The sequence below is a fragment of the Pleuronectes platessa genome, chromosome 17 (assembly GCF_947347685.1).
Source record: "Pleuronectes platessa chromosome 17, fPlePla1.1, whole genome shotgun sequence".
Lineage (NCBI taxonomy): Eukaryota > Metazoa > Chordata > Actinopteri > Pleuronectiformes > Pleuronectidae > Pleuronectes > Pleuronectes platessa.
The window spans coordinates 16138916-16159031 of NC_070642.1; the positions used below are offsets into that span (position 1 = coordinate 16138916).

Sequence of the window (20116 nt, forward strand, 5' to 3'; positions counted from 1 at the left end):
GTGTGACTTCTCCTGTAATCACTTTGTGGGGAGGTCACTCAATCGAGGGAAATATCCAGAAATACTCTAGTGGCACTAATGAGAAACACTCAATTCTGTCCGTGACCAAACCCAGTGTTGAGTTTCAAGCCTGCAGGTTTTAAGTTTACAGGTGGTGCAGCCAATGCATTCTGCTTCATGTTAATATTGTCATTTACATTCATTTCATTTTCACTTTTATTTGTGTGGTGCCAAACCACAACATACATAATCTCAAGGCACTTTACCACAGGCTAAACACGCAGGTTTATAACCGACACTGCACTAGTTGTACTACAATTGTTCTTCCTCTTTTTCTTCCCGGTCCCTTTGTACCTCACATCTCTTCTTAGTGAATGTATTTGGGAACAATTTATACAATACAATCTGCGTTGATTAGATTTTTTTATTGATAATCAAAAACAAAATTGATTTTCTATCTCAAAGGAAGCATCACAAATCATCGGCTTAACTGTTCCAGATAAATTGTGAATTTACTGTAAAATCTCCGCGCTCACACGAGCATGTAAATGACATGCACATAATTCCTCATATTAATTTGCCTCAAGACATGCGTCCTGATCACATTACCTCTCGTCCTTTAATATAATTAAATTACATATTGTTCTATAAATGACTGCCCATGCACAAAATCACACACCTTTCACCAGGAGAGACAGACATGCAGGACGGCCTGATAAATGAAAAGGGCCCACAGGAAGTGGAGGGAGGGTCTGGACCAGCAACAGATGCTCTAGTGAGATATTAGCTAACAGAGCCTTATTATAATAATAAATGGTAATATGGACACTCAACATTGGCTGACGGCTCCTAATATCGTCTCCTTTCGTATGCAGCTATTTTTGAGTATCATTTAATTTTCTTTCCTCTAAAAATACGCCCTGTGTTATCGTGGAGCATCGTCTGGATTGTTGTGCCTCCGCGCTGGCGACAGTCATGGCAAGAGGGACGGACTGATTGGATTTTGGAGGTCAAGGTTGAACTTTTCAGACAAATGTGTAATCGAATTAAACGTTGAAGTAATGACATTTTTCACAATCAAACTAAATCTAAAGGTCGACTCCATTGTGACATCACTGTCTGTTTTTTAAATGCTTGTTTTGGCCAATATTTAAAGCCATAACTCAGTTTTTAGGCTTAAAGCTGAATGGTGGTTCATGCACACAGTATTTTTGATGGTTTTTATCGGTCTTAAAGTCACGACATGCAGTTACAGGGCATGCTAAGTATTTTAGTTGAGTTTAGTTCTTTCCTTCACATCAATTCTTTGTACTAGTTTATTATTTCAAAAGTATTTCAAAAAGCCCTAGTTTGTAACTCGCCTTTTCACATGCAAAGAGTCGTGGTTAATTTGGTCTGTTCCAAAGCCAAAAGGATCCATTCTTGCATTTCAGTTCTTGGCCATTTAGAATTTAACTCGTCTACTTCAAAACAAACTTTATTCCCCTGCACTTGACTTTATTGTTCTTCTCTGGTGGTCATCAAGAGTTCATAAGGCTTGATATTCAACTGGACTGTAAGGGTAGTAAATACCGACTGTCAGGTAGAAACAGAATTCAATTCAAGAGAACGTCCCATCACTCATTTTGGATTTGCACACACCAAAAAAGCACCGGAGTTGTCTCAGGAGAGAAACTGGAAGTCCATCCTTTTTTGCCCTTTAGTCACGAGTTGTTAAAACCAAACTACAAAACCGTGTGAAATCAAACCTTCGTCTTCCTCTGCAATTGAAGCTTTGGCCAGTAGCGAGTGTTGCAGCACAATGGTGCCACACACATAACAGCAGTAACAGGAAGTCTTATCTTAACAAGGCCATCACTGCAGGTTGACTATTTACTTTGTTTGGAGCCAGTTCAAGAGGCGTGTGTGTGGGTCTGTCCGTATCTGAGGCGCTCACGCTGAACCCATTACTCAGTACAGTGTTACTGCTCACAAGGAAACACACACACACTCACTTCTCATTCTCAAGAGGTCCGTGAACTGAGCCCACATGTCTATGAAGTTGTATTCTGAGTTAACTCAAGCAAACATTATGATCAACATAAATTAAAGTGGTGGCGAGGAAACAAGTAGAAAGATGATTCTGATCAGGTCGTCCTGTCCATGGCTAACTCTTACTATAGATTCATCATTCCCTCTGTGTCCTCCCAGTGACTGAAGCTGGTTTTGGAGCAGACATCGGGATGGAGAAATTCTTCAACATCAAATGCCGGGCGTCGGGTTTGAGGCCGAATGTGGTGGTGCTGGTCGCAACCGTCCGAGCGCTGAAGATGCACGGAGGCGGTCCTAATGTAAGTGAACACATCACTGCTAGCATAATACACTCTAGTCAACACGAGGACGGCAATTAACCATCATTTTTTACTACGAACTCAAAGATGTTCACTTTACTGTCGTTAGAGCTGCAGAGAAACCAGAAATAACTCACATTTCATTTAATAAAACCCCTCAATAAATGGTCGGGGATGAATTTAGTTGGCGAATACCGATCGATTAATCAATTCATTGTTGCAGCCCTTGTCAAAACAGTGACATGTATCGGTGGCAACAACTTTAACAGCCACCTCTCCTTGGGAATATTTCAATGCCATGTTTCTGTAATTACATTTCTGTGATATAACATATAGACACTCACATTCTCTCTGACGCATGAAGTAAATCAGCCATTAAGCTCCCATGTGATTCATGCTGTTTACATGACCAAAGCCATCCGTCATGAACCGTAACATGTTGGTAAAGGTCATGAAAAAAATACCTGCTCTGTTTTCAAGGAGCCGAAACTCAATAGAAATCAATTATCCCGCTTACGTAGTCTCTGAAAGTTAAATCTGTGCGTATCCATTTAAAGTATACATTGCACTCTACACACGGCAAGATTTCATGGCTTTTAAGGGATGATTAACTTAGAGCCATTCAGCTGTTTTTCATTAGTTTTCTGGCGTGTTGGATCACCTGCCTCCCTTCCACATACACACAGGGAACAACAAAACGCACAATAAACGCACAATATGCGCCCCAGTGCAAACATGATGAGGGCATGTGGTGGCATGAAAACATTTCTGATAGCTCACGAGAGTGTTCCAATGTATTTTGAAATCTATTTGATTGACCCGCATGTTTGTAATGAATAAGATTATGGAAATCTGCTTAGAATTTCTTTGTATTTTACTGTTACTCAGCATCCCGTTCACGAAATAGTAATAACCACTGGCTCTTCTTTGAAATGTTTAAAAAAAAGTAGGACCAAGCCATGAAAGCATCAATTCTTTATAACAAGTAAATGTTTTCCAAAAATTCAAATTTGATTGACCCACATTCCCATGATTAGAATAAATGTGAAAATCTACTAAGAATTTCTTGGTATTAATGTCTGGGATACTCATTAGGATAAGAAGTATTCACTGGCTTTTTCATGGAAAATTAGGACCAAGGCAAATAAATATATACAAAAGAATAAAACAATATGAAAAATTGTATCCATATAAAATACTGAGATGTGTTTAAAATGTGATGTGTTTGTGTTTTTTCAGGTGTCAGCGGGTGCACCTCTTCCTAAAGAGTACATTGATGAGGTATGAGCTGTTTTAATAAATACAAGTAAGGTTTTCAGAAACATAATTGTCTTGATGTGGGCCCTGGGGTTTATAATGGGATTGTCCCTCAGGCCAAATGTGTGGAAAACTAGGGAAACGAGGCATTGTTTGATTCTGTGTGTGATGCAGTGAAAGAAAATCTATCTGCTACAAGCCTCCAGTTTACCAACATTAAATCCCCCACCCGAATGCACACATTCTGTCCGTGGCCCATTAACAGGGTTACAAGCAGTCATTCGATTAAAAGCACAAATAGGAGCTTTGCATTTGGTTCTTTGGTTTCCGGATATGTGGGCTTTAGCAGAGTGGAGGTGGGATTCTTATGGTGTGTGTGTGTGTGTGTGCGTGTCCATATTTGGATAGAATGACTGGATTCTCAGGCAGCTTCAGCTGAGTAAATAATGAAGCCGTATGAGCATAAGTTAATTGTGAGGCCTGTAACGAGAACCAGAAGTACTGAGAGAAAACAGAGCCAGGGAAATGAATTTATGGGATCTGTATTGCCTTACTGCTCTGAGCCTGCGGGCTGCCCAGGCTGCGCGCACACACACACACACACAGAGTGCAAGATTGCATTATTGTGTTCAAACACGGAGTAGCTCAAAGAATAGGCTGTTAATGTTCTTAAAAGTAACTTGAGTTCTGAACACAATTGCACACAACATGAGAATTACTGAAAAACTGCTCAAATTACAGTAGTATTCTATCCTGTAATACATAACCACACCAAGTATAATTACCTCTCATACTACCAATATATGCTTTTTTTTTTAAGTAAAACGTAAGTGCTAACTAGGTGATTGGCATAGATTCTGATTTAACTGCTATTAGTTTGGATAACTCCACCTAAGTGGGTGAGAAGGAAATGAGTCCATTTAAACTAAGCTTACACAGGAAGTACAGATTTCCTGTCATGCCCATCAGAAAACTACTCGGCAGGGAAAGACTTGATTTGAGCCTTTTTGTGTTGGGGTTTTATCTCATTCACTTCACTAAGGGATTGTTGATGTTGTGTGTTCTTAACATAATAGGAACGCGTGTTTATTTTAAGGGGATAAATATACCTGCCAGTAGAGATGTGATATATCTAGAGGAAAGACATTTTATGTTCACCTAAATCAATCTTGCTCTAAGTTATTAACTGGGAGAAACATCTGTTTTATTATGATTGAATAATAGTTTTGGTGTGCAGCCAGGAATAGTACATTTTACAGATCTTTTAAATTGACTTATAATCACGCAGCCTTCCCCTTTGACCTCACTCTGTTCCTCTCCCTCTTTGTCCTTCTCCAGAATCTGAGTCTGGTTGCAGGCGGTTGCCACAGCAATCTCAGAAAGCAGATCCAGATCGCTGGTCTGTTCGGGATACCGGTCGTGGTGGGGCTCAACGTCTTCAAGTGAGAAACATGCAGTTATAAACTTATATATGGACTTTGCTGTCATGGCCACTGCTCACATTTCCCCTGTGGTGATCCCTCAGGACAGACACCCAGGCAGAGATTGACCTTGTGTGTCAGATTGCCAAAGAGTGCGGTGCGTCTGATGCCGTGCCATGTCACCACTGGGCGCAGGGCGGGCGAGGGTCTTTGGAGCTGGCCCACGCTGTGAACGAAGCTGCCAGCAGACCCAGCGACTTCCAGTTCCTGTACGACAGAGAGGTGAGAGCCGTGTAGTGAACGGCACATCATCTTGTTTGATGGCTTTATTCAAGTTGTATGACAGGCAGCCCTCATTTTTCCCTGATCCCTTTCCTGTGTCGGTCACTTTGTGTTTTCAGTAAATGATGATGGTATCTTAAGGAGCAAAGCCAGAGACTGTGGAGATAAAAAAAACTTTAAAAAAACATCAGCTGGTTTGAGTTAGTGAGTTTGGGAAGTTGTGACTTAAATTAACTTATTCTGTTACAGTGACATGTGTTTGTGTGTGTCTTTGTGTGCACTTATTTGCAGTGTGCATGTGCCTGGATACCACGAGTCCCAACAACTGGCGTACAATAGGTCCAGGGCTGATTTAATTAATGCATTTGAAGAAATAAGTTTATTACTACCTCTGCCAAGGAGGTCATGTTTTTTCTTTAGTGTTTCTTTTGTCAGCAGGATTATGGAAAGGCTACTGTATTAATTTGCATTGAACTAGGTGTATGGATGGGGTACGGGCAAGAGAAGGACCTAGGGTGGTTCATTCACATTCATTAACATTGCAGGAACTGCCCTTTTTTATATTTTTGTCAAATTCTAAGAAAATATCTACGAATCTGGGAATTGAGATCTGTGTGTTCATCCACTTTGAAGCAGTTGATCAGATTCTTACCTTTTGCCCTTTTTCCTTAGCGCTCAAGATACATTCGTTGGAATTGTTCTCTTGATGGGTTTTCACCTCTTTCACGCAGATGCCGATAGCAGAGAAGATCAGAACGATCGCCCAGAGAGTGTACGGAGCGGACGATATCGAGCTGTCTCCAGCAGCTGAAGCCAAGATCGATTACTACAATCAACAGGTGAGATCAATGCTGCTGCTCCAGCACGAGCCTGAGATCCGGCCACATTGCCGTTAAGAGGAAATCCCTCGTTGAGTCACTTTGAGTGTTTGCACCGTAACAAGCTTGTGTTTATAAAGTTGTAAAAGTGGCTCCAGACAGAAGTCATGCAGCTCATCTCCTTTCTCTGTTTGTGTTTCACTTTCTCTCACACTCACATACACATTAATGCGTTATATTTTCTGTTCTGTCTAACCAGGGCTATGGAGCGCTGCCCATCTGCATGGCTAAGACCCACCTGTCCCTGTCCCACATGCCCGACAAGAAGGGTGCACCCACGGGATTTGTTCTGCCAATCCGAGAAGTTCGTGCCAGCGTCGGGGCCGGCTTCATCTACCCACTGGTGGGAACGGTACGTGGTCAGAAACAGAAATAGAGCCTTATAGGTCAACGTTCTATAAGTACCTGCGTAAAACTGCATACAGTTCTTTTTTATTTCTTCAATAATCAATCAAAGTCTCGGTATCACTACGGTTGACAAGGGTGCTCAGAGCTATACACTGTTGTAAAGATGGACGAAATGACAGCTCCCTTAAAGTAAACCCATATCACGTTGATCGCCCCCTGGTGGCTGGCTGCAGTAGAGGTCATAAACCCCACCTCCTCCATGTTAGCATAAGCGACACGAGTACCTCATTGGTGTGATCTGTTAAAAAAACTCTTTCCAAAGACGTTTCTGTAATGTCAGTGTAGGTCTTATCAAAGTGGTGATGAGGATGTTAGGACTTACTCACTGTTGGGACTTTGATCCAGCAGCTTTGATCCAGCAGCTTTGATTCACCACCACGCGTCGTCCATCAGTCACAGTCTGTAGTTCAAACAGGTTTGTTTATTTAGCTTGTTGACCAGGTGTCAAAACTCCAAATGACTATTTACTGCCCAAGACACTGAATCTCATTTCACAACCCAGCGCCCGTCCTTCACCTTATCACTGTAGCATCCAGCTCCAGCACTGGAATCTCCTGCTGCTCACTTTGATCACTCAGGGACGTGGGCAGGAGTTCAGCTGGACCAAAAAAAGTGAATGTACAGCTCAATCTGCACGGTAGTTAATGTTGATGTTGTTTGTTGTTTTGGGATTGAGCCGCACCAGGAGAAGCGGAATTCTCTCCTCTCTCACTGAGCTGGTTGGAGCTGATTTGCTGGAGCCTCTCGGTTGATGAAGGGCTGGACAGGAAGGAAGCGGCTTCCTGAGCGTTTTGCGTCCCGCTGTTTCACCAGTGTGCCCTGGGGGATGGGCTTTGATAGGCCGAGGCCTGGGTGTCAAACGCCGGGCATGCTGGGAAGGGGTGGCAGTGTCTAGGGGTGGCGTCTGTCCGGCATCCCCGCCAGGTCTTTGATCTGCAGCGGCCCGCGGAGCCACTGGCACGCTGATGACCCTTGAACTGTGACTCGTAACCCAAAGGGAGTCTCCAAATAGTTCTTTGAACTTTTTGGCTTAGCCCCTGTCTGCCAGACTGATCCACTGATTGAATTTGTTAAGTTAGAGAGAGGGTGCAGTCCCGCCCTGTGTCCAGGTGGGCCCCTGTTTGTCCATCTCCAGCCAGACAATTTCGGAATAGTTGAACGATTAAATAGACAAAATGCCACAAGTTAATGCCCAGAACAAAAGTAGATAAGGCAGAAAGCCTCGGCATCATACTTCATCATAATAATTATGTAATAGGCGGGTATCTTCCCGGAGGGGCTGCAAGATTATGAATAGTTTCAAACATGGAGCAGAAATTGGAGTAAATAATAAGTTACCAAAACTGAGGAAATTATATTTTGATGATAATCCCTTGTTTTTTTACACAGTACTTTTCTTTTTTTTTGTATCTATAGAGTGAGCACACTGTTGTAAGTGTATTTCTTTTCTCTCTGACTGTGGAGACCATTGTTGTTTCTTTTGATAATAACTGGTAACAGACCCTCAGGTCACAGTTGACTCGGAAGAAGCAGAAAGATCTCACCAGTAAAACTCCTGAGGCGATGAGGGGCGTCAGTATTGGGGCGGGGGGGCCTTGGATGAGGGTTAAGGGTCCTTACTGGGTAAAGAATCAGGAAGGGGCTGATGTCACTCCTCAGATATGTGAGGGAGGGGTCGCAGGCAAGAACAATACATCTCTGTAGAGTTCATATCCCGCCAGAGCAAACTGCAATGCACCATTAAACACAAACCAGTTCAGATATATTAAATCAGCTCCCTGGACATTCACCACGGTTTAAACTGGTTAATGTTTAACCAGATGTGAAGTGGTTACAGGAGTGATTGTATGTGAAAGAAAACACACGAGATGAAGGTAGAGCTCAGTTCACATTTTAATCTGAGAAATAAAGCTCCCGTCTCAACCACATCTTAATCTTTACATCTCATTAATGTTTTTATTCCCTATGTGCATCACCCCTTAAAGTTGCACTGAGCACAACTCACTCTAACCTTTTTCTGTTGAGATGATGTTTTTGTGTTATTACCCGGACCGAGCAAAACTTTCCCCACTGACTTCCATGAAATACTTGAGGAGGGCTGGGACATGACCCGGGGAAGAACCCAATACATTTTGGTTCAGATCCTGATCATGTGGCCAATCCAGTTTTTTCTTTCATTAATATCTCAGAGAATAATTCATGAAACTTGATGGAAAACAAAATCTGAAATATTTAGAGGAATGGTACTTTGTGAGATTTGGTGCAGATCCAAATAAAAATCCATATCTAGTAAACACGGTATCACAGGGGGAATGTTGGGCCTTGGCAGAGCCACGTTGCTCCTGAGTTATTACATCGTGCCCTCGTAGTTTTCACTGGGATGTTCATCGTGCTCTAACAGGTGAGTCTCTTCACTGCAGCTCCACTTTTCCTCTCACTGAACCAATCATCCCCTGATGATAGTCGACATAAGCACTTTTAAATTAATGACATTTGAATTTCACACTTACAGTAACGCCTTCACTTCCCTCCCTGCACAATTCAATAATCCTAAATGGCCCAAGTGTTGGCTCGTGAATTCAGTTTCACAATCTCCACAATCCTCTGGAGCAATTGTCCTGATTGTTGACGGAGACTTTTCTCCAATAAAAATCCGAGGGGGTTAGAAATCCAGCTCCATCGTCCCCTCCGGGGTTTCCCCTGACAAAGGCACATTGTGTTGGGGTATAATGCGAGGACTTATTTGGCAGAGTGGAGCTTCCAACTTTAGCCACAGAGGGCTACGTGTTTCTGCGATTGCCAACTTGTTCTCAGGCTCCAGAGGAGGAGGCCGGGCAGAACAGTGCATCTTCTGTTGCTTTGAACACTTTGAGAGATTGTCTTCACAGTCAGTAACATCTTGAGTGAAGCCTCCAGGTACATGATGAGATCACTGCAGCACCATCTGACACCTGCAGAGACCTGGGATATTAAAGCATTGACTCAGGTTGTGTTTAAAAAGGTTAATTGAAATCTCTTAAGATTTTTGGTTTAAAATTGAACAGTTGGACATCTATGCAGAATCTATATTGGACTGTGATTGGCTTTAACACTAGTTGTTATATCCGGCTCACACTGTCGGCTCAGGAGGTAGAGAGGGTCGTCCTCTAACCAGAAGGTCGGTGGTTTGATGCCCACCTCCTCCTGTCTGCATTGAGACCATTACATTCATAAATAAATGGTAAACGGATTTGTATTTATATAGAGCTTTTCTAGTCTTGATGACCACTCAAAGCGCTTTACAGTACAGTTTTACATTCACCCATTCACACACAGATTCATACAGAGCATCTATTCGCAGCACTTTTGATATTCTTCGGGGGGGCCATTCAGGGTTCAGCATCTTGCCCAAGGACACTTTGGCATGCAGATGGGTCAGACTGGGGATCGAACTGCCGACCTTCAGGTTGGAGGATGACCACTCTACCCCTCAGCCACAGCCGGCCATAAATAAGTATGATATTTTAGTGGGAACCCTCAATTGCAGTCAATACGTTGCATGTGAGCGATGTGCTGCAGTCACACTGACGTCCTATAAGTCCACTCACACTGACTCATCTGTGGCTGAAGCCTTTTGATGGACGTGGTCAGAACAGCGTCATGTGACCGTCCCAGCTGACATCACACCATTCTGCAATGAGCAGATAGCAGATAGCATCAACTTTGTCAGATTGAGTCGCACGCACTCCCTGCTCTGTCCCTTCATGTACTCGCCCACAGTTACGTTTCCGCAGACAGGAAACTGTCCGGTCACTTACTCCTGTCTCGTTTCCACTAATGGGCCCATAAAACTGGCCCCGGGTCAGAAGGAAGGAGGCATGCAAAGAATGCCTAATGAGCTGCACGGTTTTGTTTCTCAGCTCGGACTGGACGATCCGACTGGGCAAAGTGTTTTTATGGGTCAAACAGTTGCTTTTGATCAAATGCAGCGAGCGAGCTACTCTTTTTATTTTTTTATTTTTTTACCGAGATCTGCGGTGGGTTTCTTTTGACACTTGACAAAAACCTTCGATCACCGTGGTCCTCAGAGCAAACGCTGTCAACATCCGGCCTGTCAAGCTGTTGTTGACTGTTCTTGGTTTAGTGTCCGTTCACATGCTCACTCGTGTTCATGTCACAAATTTCATTAGGGAGAATTTCCCCCCTGTCAGATGTTTGTTTTTGATTCTTCGTGAATCCATCTCTGTCCAAAACTCAAAAACTGTTCCCACATGCATTATCTCACACACACACACACACACACACACACTCACACTCACACTCACACACACACACACACAAACACACAAACCAAAGTCTCATCATCACCCCTGCCTTAAAAACCTAAATGTGATTCAACTGACTTGCGCATGGAGTAACATTTCTATCATTTACCTTTTTAATTCTTCCACCTTTCCATAAAGAAAACACAGCTTCTTATTTCTACACATTTGACAAATCAAAAGTGTGATTCTTTAAAAACTCCCTGAGCGTCTGCACAGCCTCTTTTCTTCCGGCCACTGATCTCACTCCGTGGTTACAGTAGCTGCTCTTACCGCTATGACCGCACACACCTCCTTCATTTCTCCTCGTCCCTGTGAGTCGGCCTTTTGTTATGGATATTGTGATGTCTATTGAGAACAAAGCAGCCACTGTCCCCCGCTGAATTCATCACTGCTAAAGTGGAGGTTGTCAACACGTTGCAGGTCCTTGTCTCTGGAGTTACACGAGTCCAGATTATAGTCATTGAGCCCCGTGCACGCTGATCTCATTCTGTCTCATTTCCCAAAGTTTAGACACCAGATCGTAATGGGTTCTCGTCTGCATGGGGCAGAACAGCTGTGTTGTGGTCAAGCCTTCCTCATGAGCTGCTTCTATTATATAGATTGTGATCTTACCTTCTAATGAAGTCACTGTGGTCACTGACATTGTTGTGAAACTCCTGTTTTAAAGACAGTCTATTATTCAGCTGCCACTATTGTTCCTCAGGCCGTTCCTTTAGCAGCGGTACAGACGACTTCATTGCAAATCTCAAGTTCAATATATTTTGTCAATGCTGGTTTTCTTTCTATCTTCCTTTTGTGTATTGATTTATCTCAGTTATTCAAATGAATCAGTCGAATATAATGTTTATGCTGCACATAGGAAAATGGGTTTGAACATTTATTTATTATGCTGTAAGTTTTCGGTGCGGCTGCATTGTCTCAGACAGTCCTTGGATTTTTATTTAAAACCTTTCAATCTGCACTTTTCATCATTTTAGTTGCATATTTACGTATTTAGATGTAAAAGTGATAATACAAATTATAGAGAGGTTGCGTTTTGACCTTGTGCCTGTTGACTTGTGTGACTGACGATCCTCTTTGACTGTTAAAATAGAGCCTGAGCAGTTTGACAGGACTTTCCAGCCTGAATTCAATCCTCTTGAGTCGCTTCCATTTTTCCTCTTCCTCTGTTTACTCACAAAAGTTTTCACCTGCCTCTCTTCTTGTTGTTCCTCAGATGAGCACGATGCCCGGCCTGCCGACCCGACCCTGTTTCTATGACATCGACCTGGACCCGGTCACGGAGGAGATCACCGGGCTCTTCTGAGCATGCTCCACTTAAAGATAACCATATAGGGATTATCACATAAACATTAATACAAAAATATTCTACCATTCCGGTCATCTAACAGCGCTGACGTTATAGATAGTTAATGTTTATATAACCTGTTACATGAGGCTTTGTTTTCCCCCTGGAGTTTCCCATGGTTTACTACCTTCGCCCGGTGCCAGGCCTCCAGTCTGAGAGGCTGGTTCATCAGCTTGTTTGTGGCTCAGGCTCTCTGCTGTTTTTAAGATCTTCAGCTCCATGTGTGCATCGTAAAATCCATCCACCCAGTGCACGTCTGACAGGTTTTCATTACGCTTCCTTCACATTAACATGTTCTAAAGCAAACGCACAAAAAAAATGCAAACTCAGATTACAAACTCATGCTGTGTTTGCACATTTGTGCGATCAAGCCAAAGATTTTCTCTGTATGGAAAAGTTACTGAAGTCTTCAAACCATTTTGAATTTTTTTTAATGTTTTATTCTTTTGTGGAAAACAAGCGACTCAAATGTCCCCCAGTGGTGCCACAGACTTTAAGTGCATCTTAAGCTTTTGTGTATTTATTAACTAAGCTGCTGATGTACGCACAAAAAGCCTTTTTATGGTATTTACGTCTTTTTTCTTACATCTCACGACTCTAGTTTCCTAACTCTTTAGCTGCTGTACTACCAATGTGAAGTTGCACTCGTTATTTTAAGTCAGTTTTAAGATATTTTTAGATATAAGTATTCTATTTTATGTGAGGAAATATATCCAGCCTGTTCTCACATTTCAGGGTTTAATCCAGGAACTTGTGCAGCAGAGGAGCTATAAAAATAACCGTTTAATAGATGTCATTTGCTGTGTAATATCACATTTCCTGTTTTTCTCTGCTTGATTTCATTAAAATGTTCGTATACTTTATGATATTTCTCGGGGGTTTCCTTGATTTCAAGCGATTCGTTCCACATCCACAGTAGACGACTGTGGGAATTTTACATTTGAGTACAACACATTCATCTTTTCCACCTCTCTGATTTGCCGCCACGCAGGTGGTGGCTGGTTTACATGCAAACTAATGAATGTATCAAAGCTGTTACAGTTACAAGCTGGTCCTGACCTCACTTCATGTTTTAAAACCTTTGAAATATCGTGATGTGACCATAACTATGTTTAATGTTTTGTTTTAGCCTAAATCGAATATTAGATTTGAAGCCATATTTTGTATTCTTCTCATGGACGGTTGTATGTTGAACTGTTTGGTTCTCTTGGTCTACATGTGCCTTTTTTAAATAAACCTTTCATTCACTCCAAAGCTTTGTGTTTGTGTTTTGTCACAACCGGCAGTTGACTTGTGGTTCAGCTGTTGTTTGGTCACATGCGTTTTCTTCCTGTTGTCTCCTGCAAAAACAGAAACCTGTCTCCGTCTCACTCCACATCACAACTTTGACACTTTTCATCATTGTCTTGTGTTTTTCTTCCAAGTTCAGCTTTGCTCCCACAGGAGTAGGGGGATGGTGGGTGGGGGGTGCAGCCCCTGTGTTGCACATATGAATAAAAAAAAAGTTGATGTGTGTCCCAGCCCCCCAGGGTCCAGCACCTGTCATTAGGAGGTGTTTGGGTTTGCAACATGGAGCCGATGTACGTGTGTGCACATGTGTGTGCCTGTCATAGCTGGCATTCCACACCTGCTCACTCTGTTATTCCCCGTGTTCACCCGGCAGGATCTGGCACTTAAATCTACAGTCGGGGGGGGGGGGGGGGGCGGCAGGAATGTCCTCATTTGTACAGCAGTGCTCCAATGGGAAGGGGGGGGGGTGTGTGTGAGACAGAGAGACTCAACCCTCTTGTTTTGAGCTGATGACAGATTTGAAGATGTGGTGTTGAGGAGGGGGCTGGGGGGTGGGGGGGGCTTTGTCACTGCTTTTTAACGCGCTGGAAAGAATCCCTGTTTCGTCATGTCGGAGTTGTTTACGTTGAGCCTCTGCCTCGCTGCGGTGAACGCTCCGCTTGTTTGAGCTCCCATCTCTTACCTCTCATATTTAATAGAGCGTCTAATTTCAGTACCAAGGACAGGTCCCTTCAGACGGCGGCGTGGGTTCGAACCCCCGACCTCCTGGAAAACTTCACATGTCTGGGGTCCACTAAAAGAAATCTCAGAGTGTTCCTCTTTGCATCTTATTAATCTGATTACTTACACATTTCTTGCAAGTTTTGCACCGTGGCTTTACTACAGCTGCTGTCAGGCACGCACTGAAATGCGGAATTCCCCTCGACAACCCCCGGAGGGACCGTGGACTGTGGACTGTTGATGGTAAACACACACGATCTCTGCAGCAGAATGAAGACGTTACATCCTGCCTCTCCCTGCTGCTCCGCCCCTCGCCTGGACGCTCTGGAGAGTTTCCCCCGCTGTGTCTCTGCTAGCGTTAGTTTTTTTTTTCTTCTTCTTGTTTTTTTGGGACTAAAGCCTTAATTTGCTGCTTGTGACAAAGTGTCTGTCTGCACGGTGCCCTCGGCCAGACATCCAGCCTCAGGGCCACATTCTTCACTGGGCCTTGTCTGTGTGGGGGAGACAAACTGCATTTCACAACATTTGGTTGTCACATTTAGAGATTTGTATGCTGTGTGTGTGTGTGTGTATGTGGCTGCAGGAGTCGACACTTTCCAATCTGTCCTAACATTCGAAGGTTAATGCTTAGATTTGACAAATACGTCTTGTTTTGAGGTTTGTACCTTTTAAATTTAAGTGAGACACTGAATGTATTTGGACAAAAATCACCTGAGTGGATTCGTATTTCCAGTAAAGTGTGAAGGATCTCATTAAACGCACTCGATGGCCTTTTAATGTTTTCTTACATCATGAGATGAGCGGTAAGAATCTCCCTCCCCCGTTTTACCCCACCCCCCACCCCCCCACCCCCCGTCGTCTAACAGATGACATCAGCACTGCCGTTCCGAAGGTCATTCATCACCTAACTGCGTGTGCTGCACATGTGTAATGAGGTTTCCTTGTCTTGGTTCACTCAATCTTGTCTCTCTTATTCTATGATTAAAAAAGAATAAACAATATGTTGCTTTACTAGACTGGGATGATTTTGTGCCACAAAGGTGACGAGACAATTTATTCATGAGGGTTTGGAGATTCTGTTGTGACATCCTCCTGCTTCTGAAACACCAGGGTCAGTACTGTGCATTGCATTAACGTTGTGAGACTCTGTGTCAAATACCTGTTTTGCTCATTTTCTTTATATTTTCTCATTTTCCTCTTCTCTTGTTGGCACTGACAAGAAACCTGGAGAATATTAATGTAAATAAATGTGTCATCTGCATAACTGTGGACTTTTTTGGCCTTGACCTTTTGAGGAACCAAAGGGAAAAAATAACCATTTCAGGAGCGAACATGTACATTCGACCAAAAATCACTTGAGAGAGACCGTCCCATGTGTGGGGGGGGGGGGGGGATTTGGGTCATGTGGGACACCCAAACTTCAATCTGTGGATGGAATATTAAAAATAAAAATTTGGAATATTGAGCTTGGCCTGCATAAAGTGTTTGGTAGTCAAAATTGCACAAAAGCGTCTCAGATTACCCGAAATCCCCCAAAAGATAAGTGGACTGACTGTTACAGCTCATCATGTGTCCGTGGTTACTTTGATTTGATAACGTAATGATTTCTCTAATTAGATCTTCATGTGCTGCTGCTGTCGGCACTGGGGGCCGAGCAGGAGCTCTGAGGCTGCCAGTACCAGTACATGACGGTCACTTAAATGTATTGGTTTTAGATCACTGGTTTCTGAGAGGGTGGTACCTCACTTCAGCTTCAGGGACGTCGTGGCCATCGATTGTGTTGTTTCCACAAAAATAATGTTATAAATTGAATGTTTGCATTGTTATATGTAGATGTTTTTGCTTTATAGACTTGTCCTAATTTTGTGAAATTCCAAATTTCTCCATAACTGTGTTGGTCCTCAGTTTATTTTCCCATCTATCGACTTTGCTGAGACTTTTTCTTAATAAAATACTTGTATAAAGATTATATTTGAGTATTTCTCTGTTCAGAGTGTTTGTTTGGGATGTTGAATACTGTGTTTGGGGTTTTGCTTCAGCGTCCCTTCATCGTCTGTAGGCCTGTGTGAACTTGGCTTTGAGAGCTCGGACTGTAATTTGCATGTTCTAAAATTCCAAACAAAATACATGGCCCCCCCCCCTGCAATTAACGTTTAAACCTGAACATCATCTCCCCATCGGAGAGGCAGAGCTGCTCAAAGCATCGGGGACAACAAGTAGAACTGTACGATACGTCGGAGGGATTCGATCAGGGAATCAAACCTATGTCTTCTTGAGCCAAACTCTTAATAGATTTGAGCTTTTTCACGTTTAATTGTGTTTTCATACAAACCACAAAGAAAACATGGCTGTTTTTGTGACGTGAAAAAGTTTCATCTCATCATCATGAACGTTAATTTGCCAGAAATGGCGAGACAAAGATGTTGTGATGAAAAATGTTTTATATTTTGCGGTTTTACTACAATCGATATCCTAAAGATTATGTTAAAAAAATACAATAAAATGAAGCACAGTTAAAGTATGAAGCCACCTCTTTATGGGTCCCTAGTGTGTATTGGTAGAGTTTCTATACAATCTTTTTTCTCACATCATGTGACAAACCAACACGTTTCAAAGTTCCTGATGTAAGTTTTGATGTCTGCAGGATTTACTCTCGTGTCAGTGATACGTGTTTTTCTAACATCTCTTATTTAATTGGTTTATCTCTTTGAGCAGATCTAAACTACTTCCTGCTGGGGGCGGATCTACAATAATCACATCAAAATGAGCTATGTGTGTGTGTCTGTATGTGTGTGTCCGTATGTGTGTGTTTATGTGTGTGTGTGTGTCATCCTCCTCTTCTGTCTTTCAGATGCTGCATGTCTTTCCTCCATGAGTCTGTGATGCTGCAAGGCGGAGCCCCATGTGACCCTGAGGGGAGGTGTTTGAGGAGGTGGTGATGGAGGAGGGGGGGGGGGGGGTCCTGTAAGAGTTTTCTGGTCCTCCTCACTCTTCATCACTCCACATCCAGGTCACCCCGGGGCGGAGCTGCCTTGCACCGCACAGCCAGCCGGACGCATCTCGGATACTCTCCTCTTCTTCTTCTTCCTCCTCCTTCTCCTCTTTCGATAACACGCAGTTCTTTCTCCGTCCTGATCGCCACCGGAGGGTCGGTTCATTTTTCCATCCAGAGAGAAAGTATAACCGCAGACAAGGCCCCCTTCATCCCCGGTGTTCGCCATGGGAGCAGAGAGCTCAGTGCCGCGGGACGGGAAGAGCCAGGAGGAGGATGCCTCAGCCGCAGCCTCCGGGGGGGAGCTGAGCGCGGAGCTGGAGGTGCTCCGGGAGGAGGGAGGCGGCCCGCTGGACACCAAGGTACCGACTCCTCTCACTCCATCCGCCGCCACCTGCACACACACACACCTCCCTGAGGAGGACCGCAATGTCACCTGACACAAACACACACACACACCACTGCGTAACTTTATGCGTCTGTACACGAGCCAGTTTACCTGTGTGTTTGCAAACATACCTGCCTCCTCCTCCTCCTCCCCCTCCCCCCTCCCCCTCCTCCTCCTAACCCTCTGTGCGCTTCGTGCTGCAGCGCACACGCTCCATGTGCGCGCTGCGGTTTTCTGCTGAGTAATGTTTGGACTTGTTCTGCAGTGATAAAACCAAACCCAGCTCAGCCCGGTTCAGATCTACAGACTCACACATGGACTCAGCAACACTCTGGATAAACAACACACACATTCATGTTGTTGTTTGTATGTACCTGACATGTTTGGAGGTCCTGATTGAATTAACACCACAAGGACCAGACTCACATGATTTGTGAGTCATAATCTAACTTTGAACCTTTTACTCTAAATATGTACAAGAAATAATATATAAATACATAAGATATTAAATATAAAAAATAGTCGTATTGTATTACAGAATTCTTTACAGCAAAACCTAAATCTAAAATAGTATTTATTCTACTTATCAACAAATATAAAAAAGAAGCCTTTTTTATCTTCCTCCTACAGGGGAACATAAAAAATATGATACAAATGTAAAAAGATTTCAGAAACAATATTGTGGTTATTAATAGTAATAATATTAACAATTGTTATTATTATTATTATTATTATGGTGTGAGGGGAGAAGCGGAATAATGTATATAAATGATCAAATGTAATTTAAAAATTAGATTTTTGATAAATTAATCCTTTAGTTTTTTTTTCTTCACAATTACTTGTGTGTCTCATCCTCTGCAGATGTGCTGGAGTCACATGACACAAAGATAATATATCAGAACTTTACAGGAGACTTAAGTTATCAGTTAATCTGCTGATTCAGTTTTTTTTGTTAATTGTTTCTTGAAGAAAATCTTTGCAACACTACAAAACTAGAATAAATTCAAATAATACAATAATAATGATATGATATGAAAGAGACATTAGTTAATTAATTGATTGCGAAAATAATTGCAGATACAATTTTCTGTCAGTGAACAAGGCAGTAAATCCATTGAGCGATTAAACTCTGCTTCACATAATCAAATGAAACATTTTACCAACGGCCCCAGAGTTTGATAAACTATTAATGAATAATAAAATGTCTCAAACTCAATAATAGAGCTCGGTAGTCGTGTCACTGTTGACACACTGAGCTTCTGAGCCCCGACGTGTTTGAACTGATCAAACATTTGTCTCCTCCTGTCCTCAGCCTTCAGTGTGTTGGGCTCCAGATGTGATCATGTGAGGCGTCCTGCCCACTCAGCGCTTTTACCTCGGTGTAAATTGCTCAGCTGCGTGTGAATGAATATTTGGAAGGTGCCCGCTAATGACTGTGCGTGTCCCGTCACCTGCTCTGTTCACGCCTCGTATAACCTATTGGATTTATTGACTTTTTGGCAGGCGGGAGGTCAGCGGGTCAGATTTTGTGGCCCCGGCTCTCCTCACGAAAAGGTCACCGCGAAATCTAAATGACACCGAGGGAGACAGGAAGCACGAGGGGCTTAATTCATGGATTCTAACTCATAGCTGCGTTTGTCCGCTCGTGTGTGAGGAGCTGTCGTCACAGGTTTCATCAGCCACACTGGGGTCGGGTTGTTTATTTGTCTGCCGTTGCTCTCAAATTCCCAATCAATAAAAATATGTGATCGGCGGCCAAAGCATCGGAGAAATACTCAATCATTCATTCACAGAAATTCAATCATACACATAAATCAGTTCTCCAAGCTGCCAATCGGCACGATGACGTGTTCCTGTCACATCGAGAAACATCCGAGACAAATTTCAACCTGATCAAATTTGAACTGGAAGAACTGGAAGATTATTTGTGCCAGGGAATTTCATCAATATGCCATAAAAGTTCCAGATAGATTTATGAATATACACAGACTGAAGTTGGAGAAAATGACAGATATGATGTTATGACAGATTTTTGTGCACGTTGACACTTCATAGAAGTATATTATGCAAAATCTGGCCACAAATCCGTTAAACCATTAAAAAGTGAAGGCTTCTAGCAATGATTTGTTTCATTATTCGTCAATCTACTAATTATTAATTCACAATTCACAATTCCTGGAGCCCAAACAGGTGTTGTCATGTTGCTTGTTTTTCCGATAAGTGTATAGAGAACAGATATAATAGCATAAGACAAGGAAATGCACCAAATCCTCAGATATATTTGTGCTGGAACCAGAGCATCTTTGCATACAGCTCAAAAATGACCTTTTAAACCTCTATCAAAGATCCGATTAGCTGCTGATTAATTCTATTTACGATTTATCCAATACTTAATTCAGGAAAATCCTTTCTGGATACTCTGAGCTTACAGATATCTCTTTGATCTTTGACTGGTAAAAACTGTGCGGTATGAAACTGGGAGGAGGACCCTGCACAGC

The 20116-nt window shown here is 42.8% G+C and overlaps 2 protein-coding genes across 4 annotated transcripts in view; both read left to right on the forward strand.

The window, feature by feature from the left end:
• The window catches only part of mthfd1l (methylenetetrahydrofolate dehydrogenase (NADP+ dependent) 1 like), a 35327-nt gene extending 21845 nt beyond the window's left edge, over positions 1 to 13482 (forward strand). For all 3 annotated transcript variants that reach the window (XM_053445746.1, XM_053445747.1, XM_053445748.1), the window contains 7 exons: positions 2191 to 2330; positions 3570 to 3611; positions 4926 to 5029; positions 5113 to 5290; positions 6022 to 6129; positions 6368 to 6520; positions 12097 to 13482. In XM_053445746.1, the coding sequence (XP_053301721.1) occupies positions 2191 to 2330; positions 3570 to 3611; positions 4926 to 5029; positions 5113 to 5290; positions 6022 to 6129; positions 6368 to 6520; positions 12097 to 12186 (815 nt within the window). In that variant the 3' untranslated portion in view covers positions 12187 to 13482. The remainder of the gene's footprint in view (positions 1 to 2190; positions 2331 to 3569; positions 3612 to 4925; positions 5030 to 5112; positions 5291 to 6021; positions 6130 to 6367; positions 6521 to 12096) is intronic.
• A 3741-nt stretch (positions 13483 to 17223) lies between these two features.
• The window catches only part of akap12b (A kinase (PRKA) anchor protein 12b), a 43093-nt gene continuing 40200 nt past the window's right edge, over positions 17224 to 20116 (forward strand). The window contains exon 1 of the mRNA XM_053444957.1: positions 17224 to 17592. Within this exon, the coding sequence (XP_053300932.1) occupies positions 17458 to 17592 (135 nt within the window). The 5' untranslated portion in view covers positions 17224 to 17457. The remainder of the gene's footprint in view (positions 17593 to 20116) is intronic.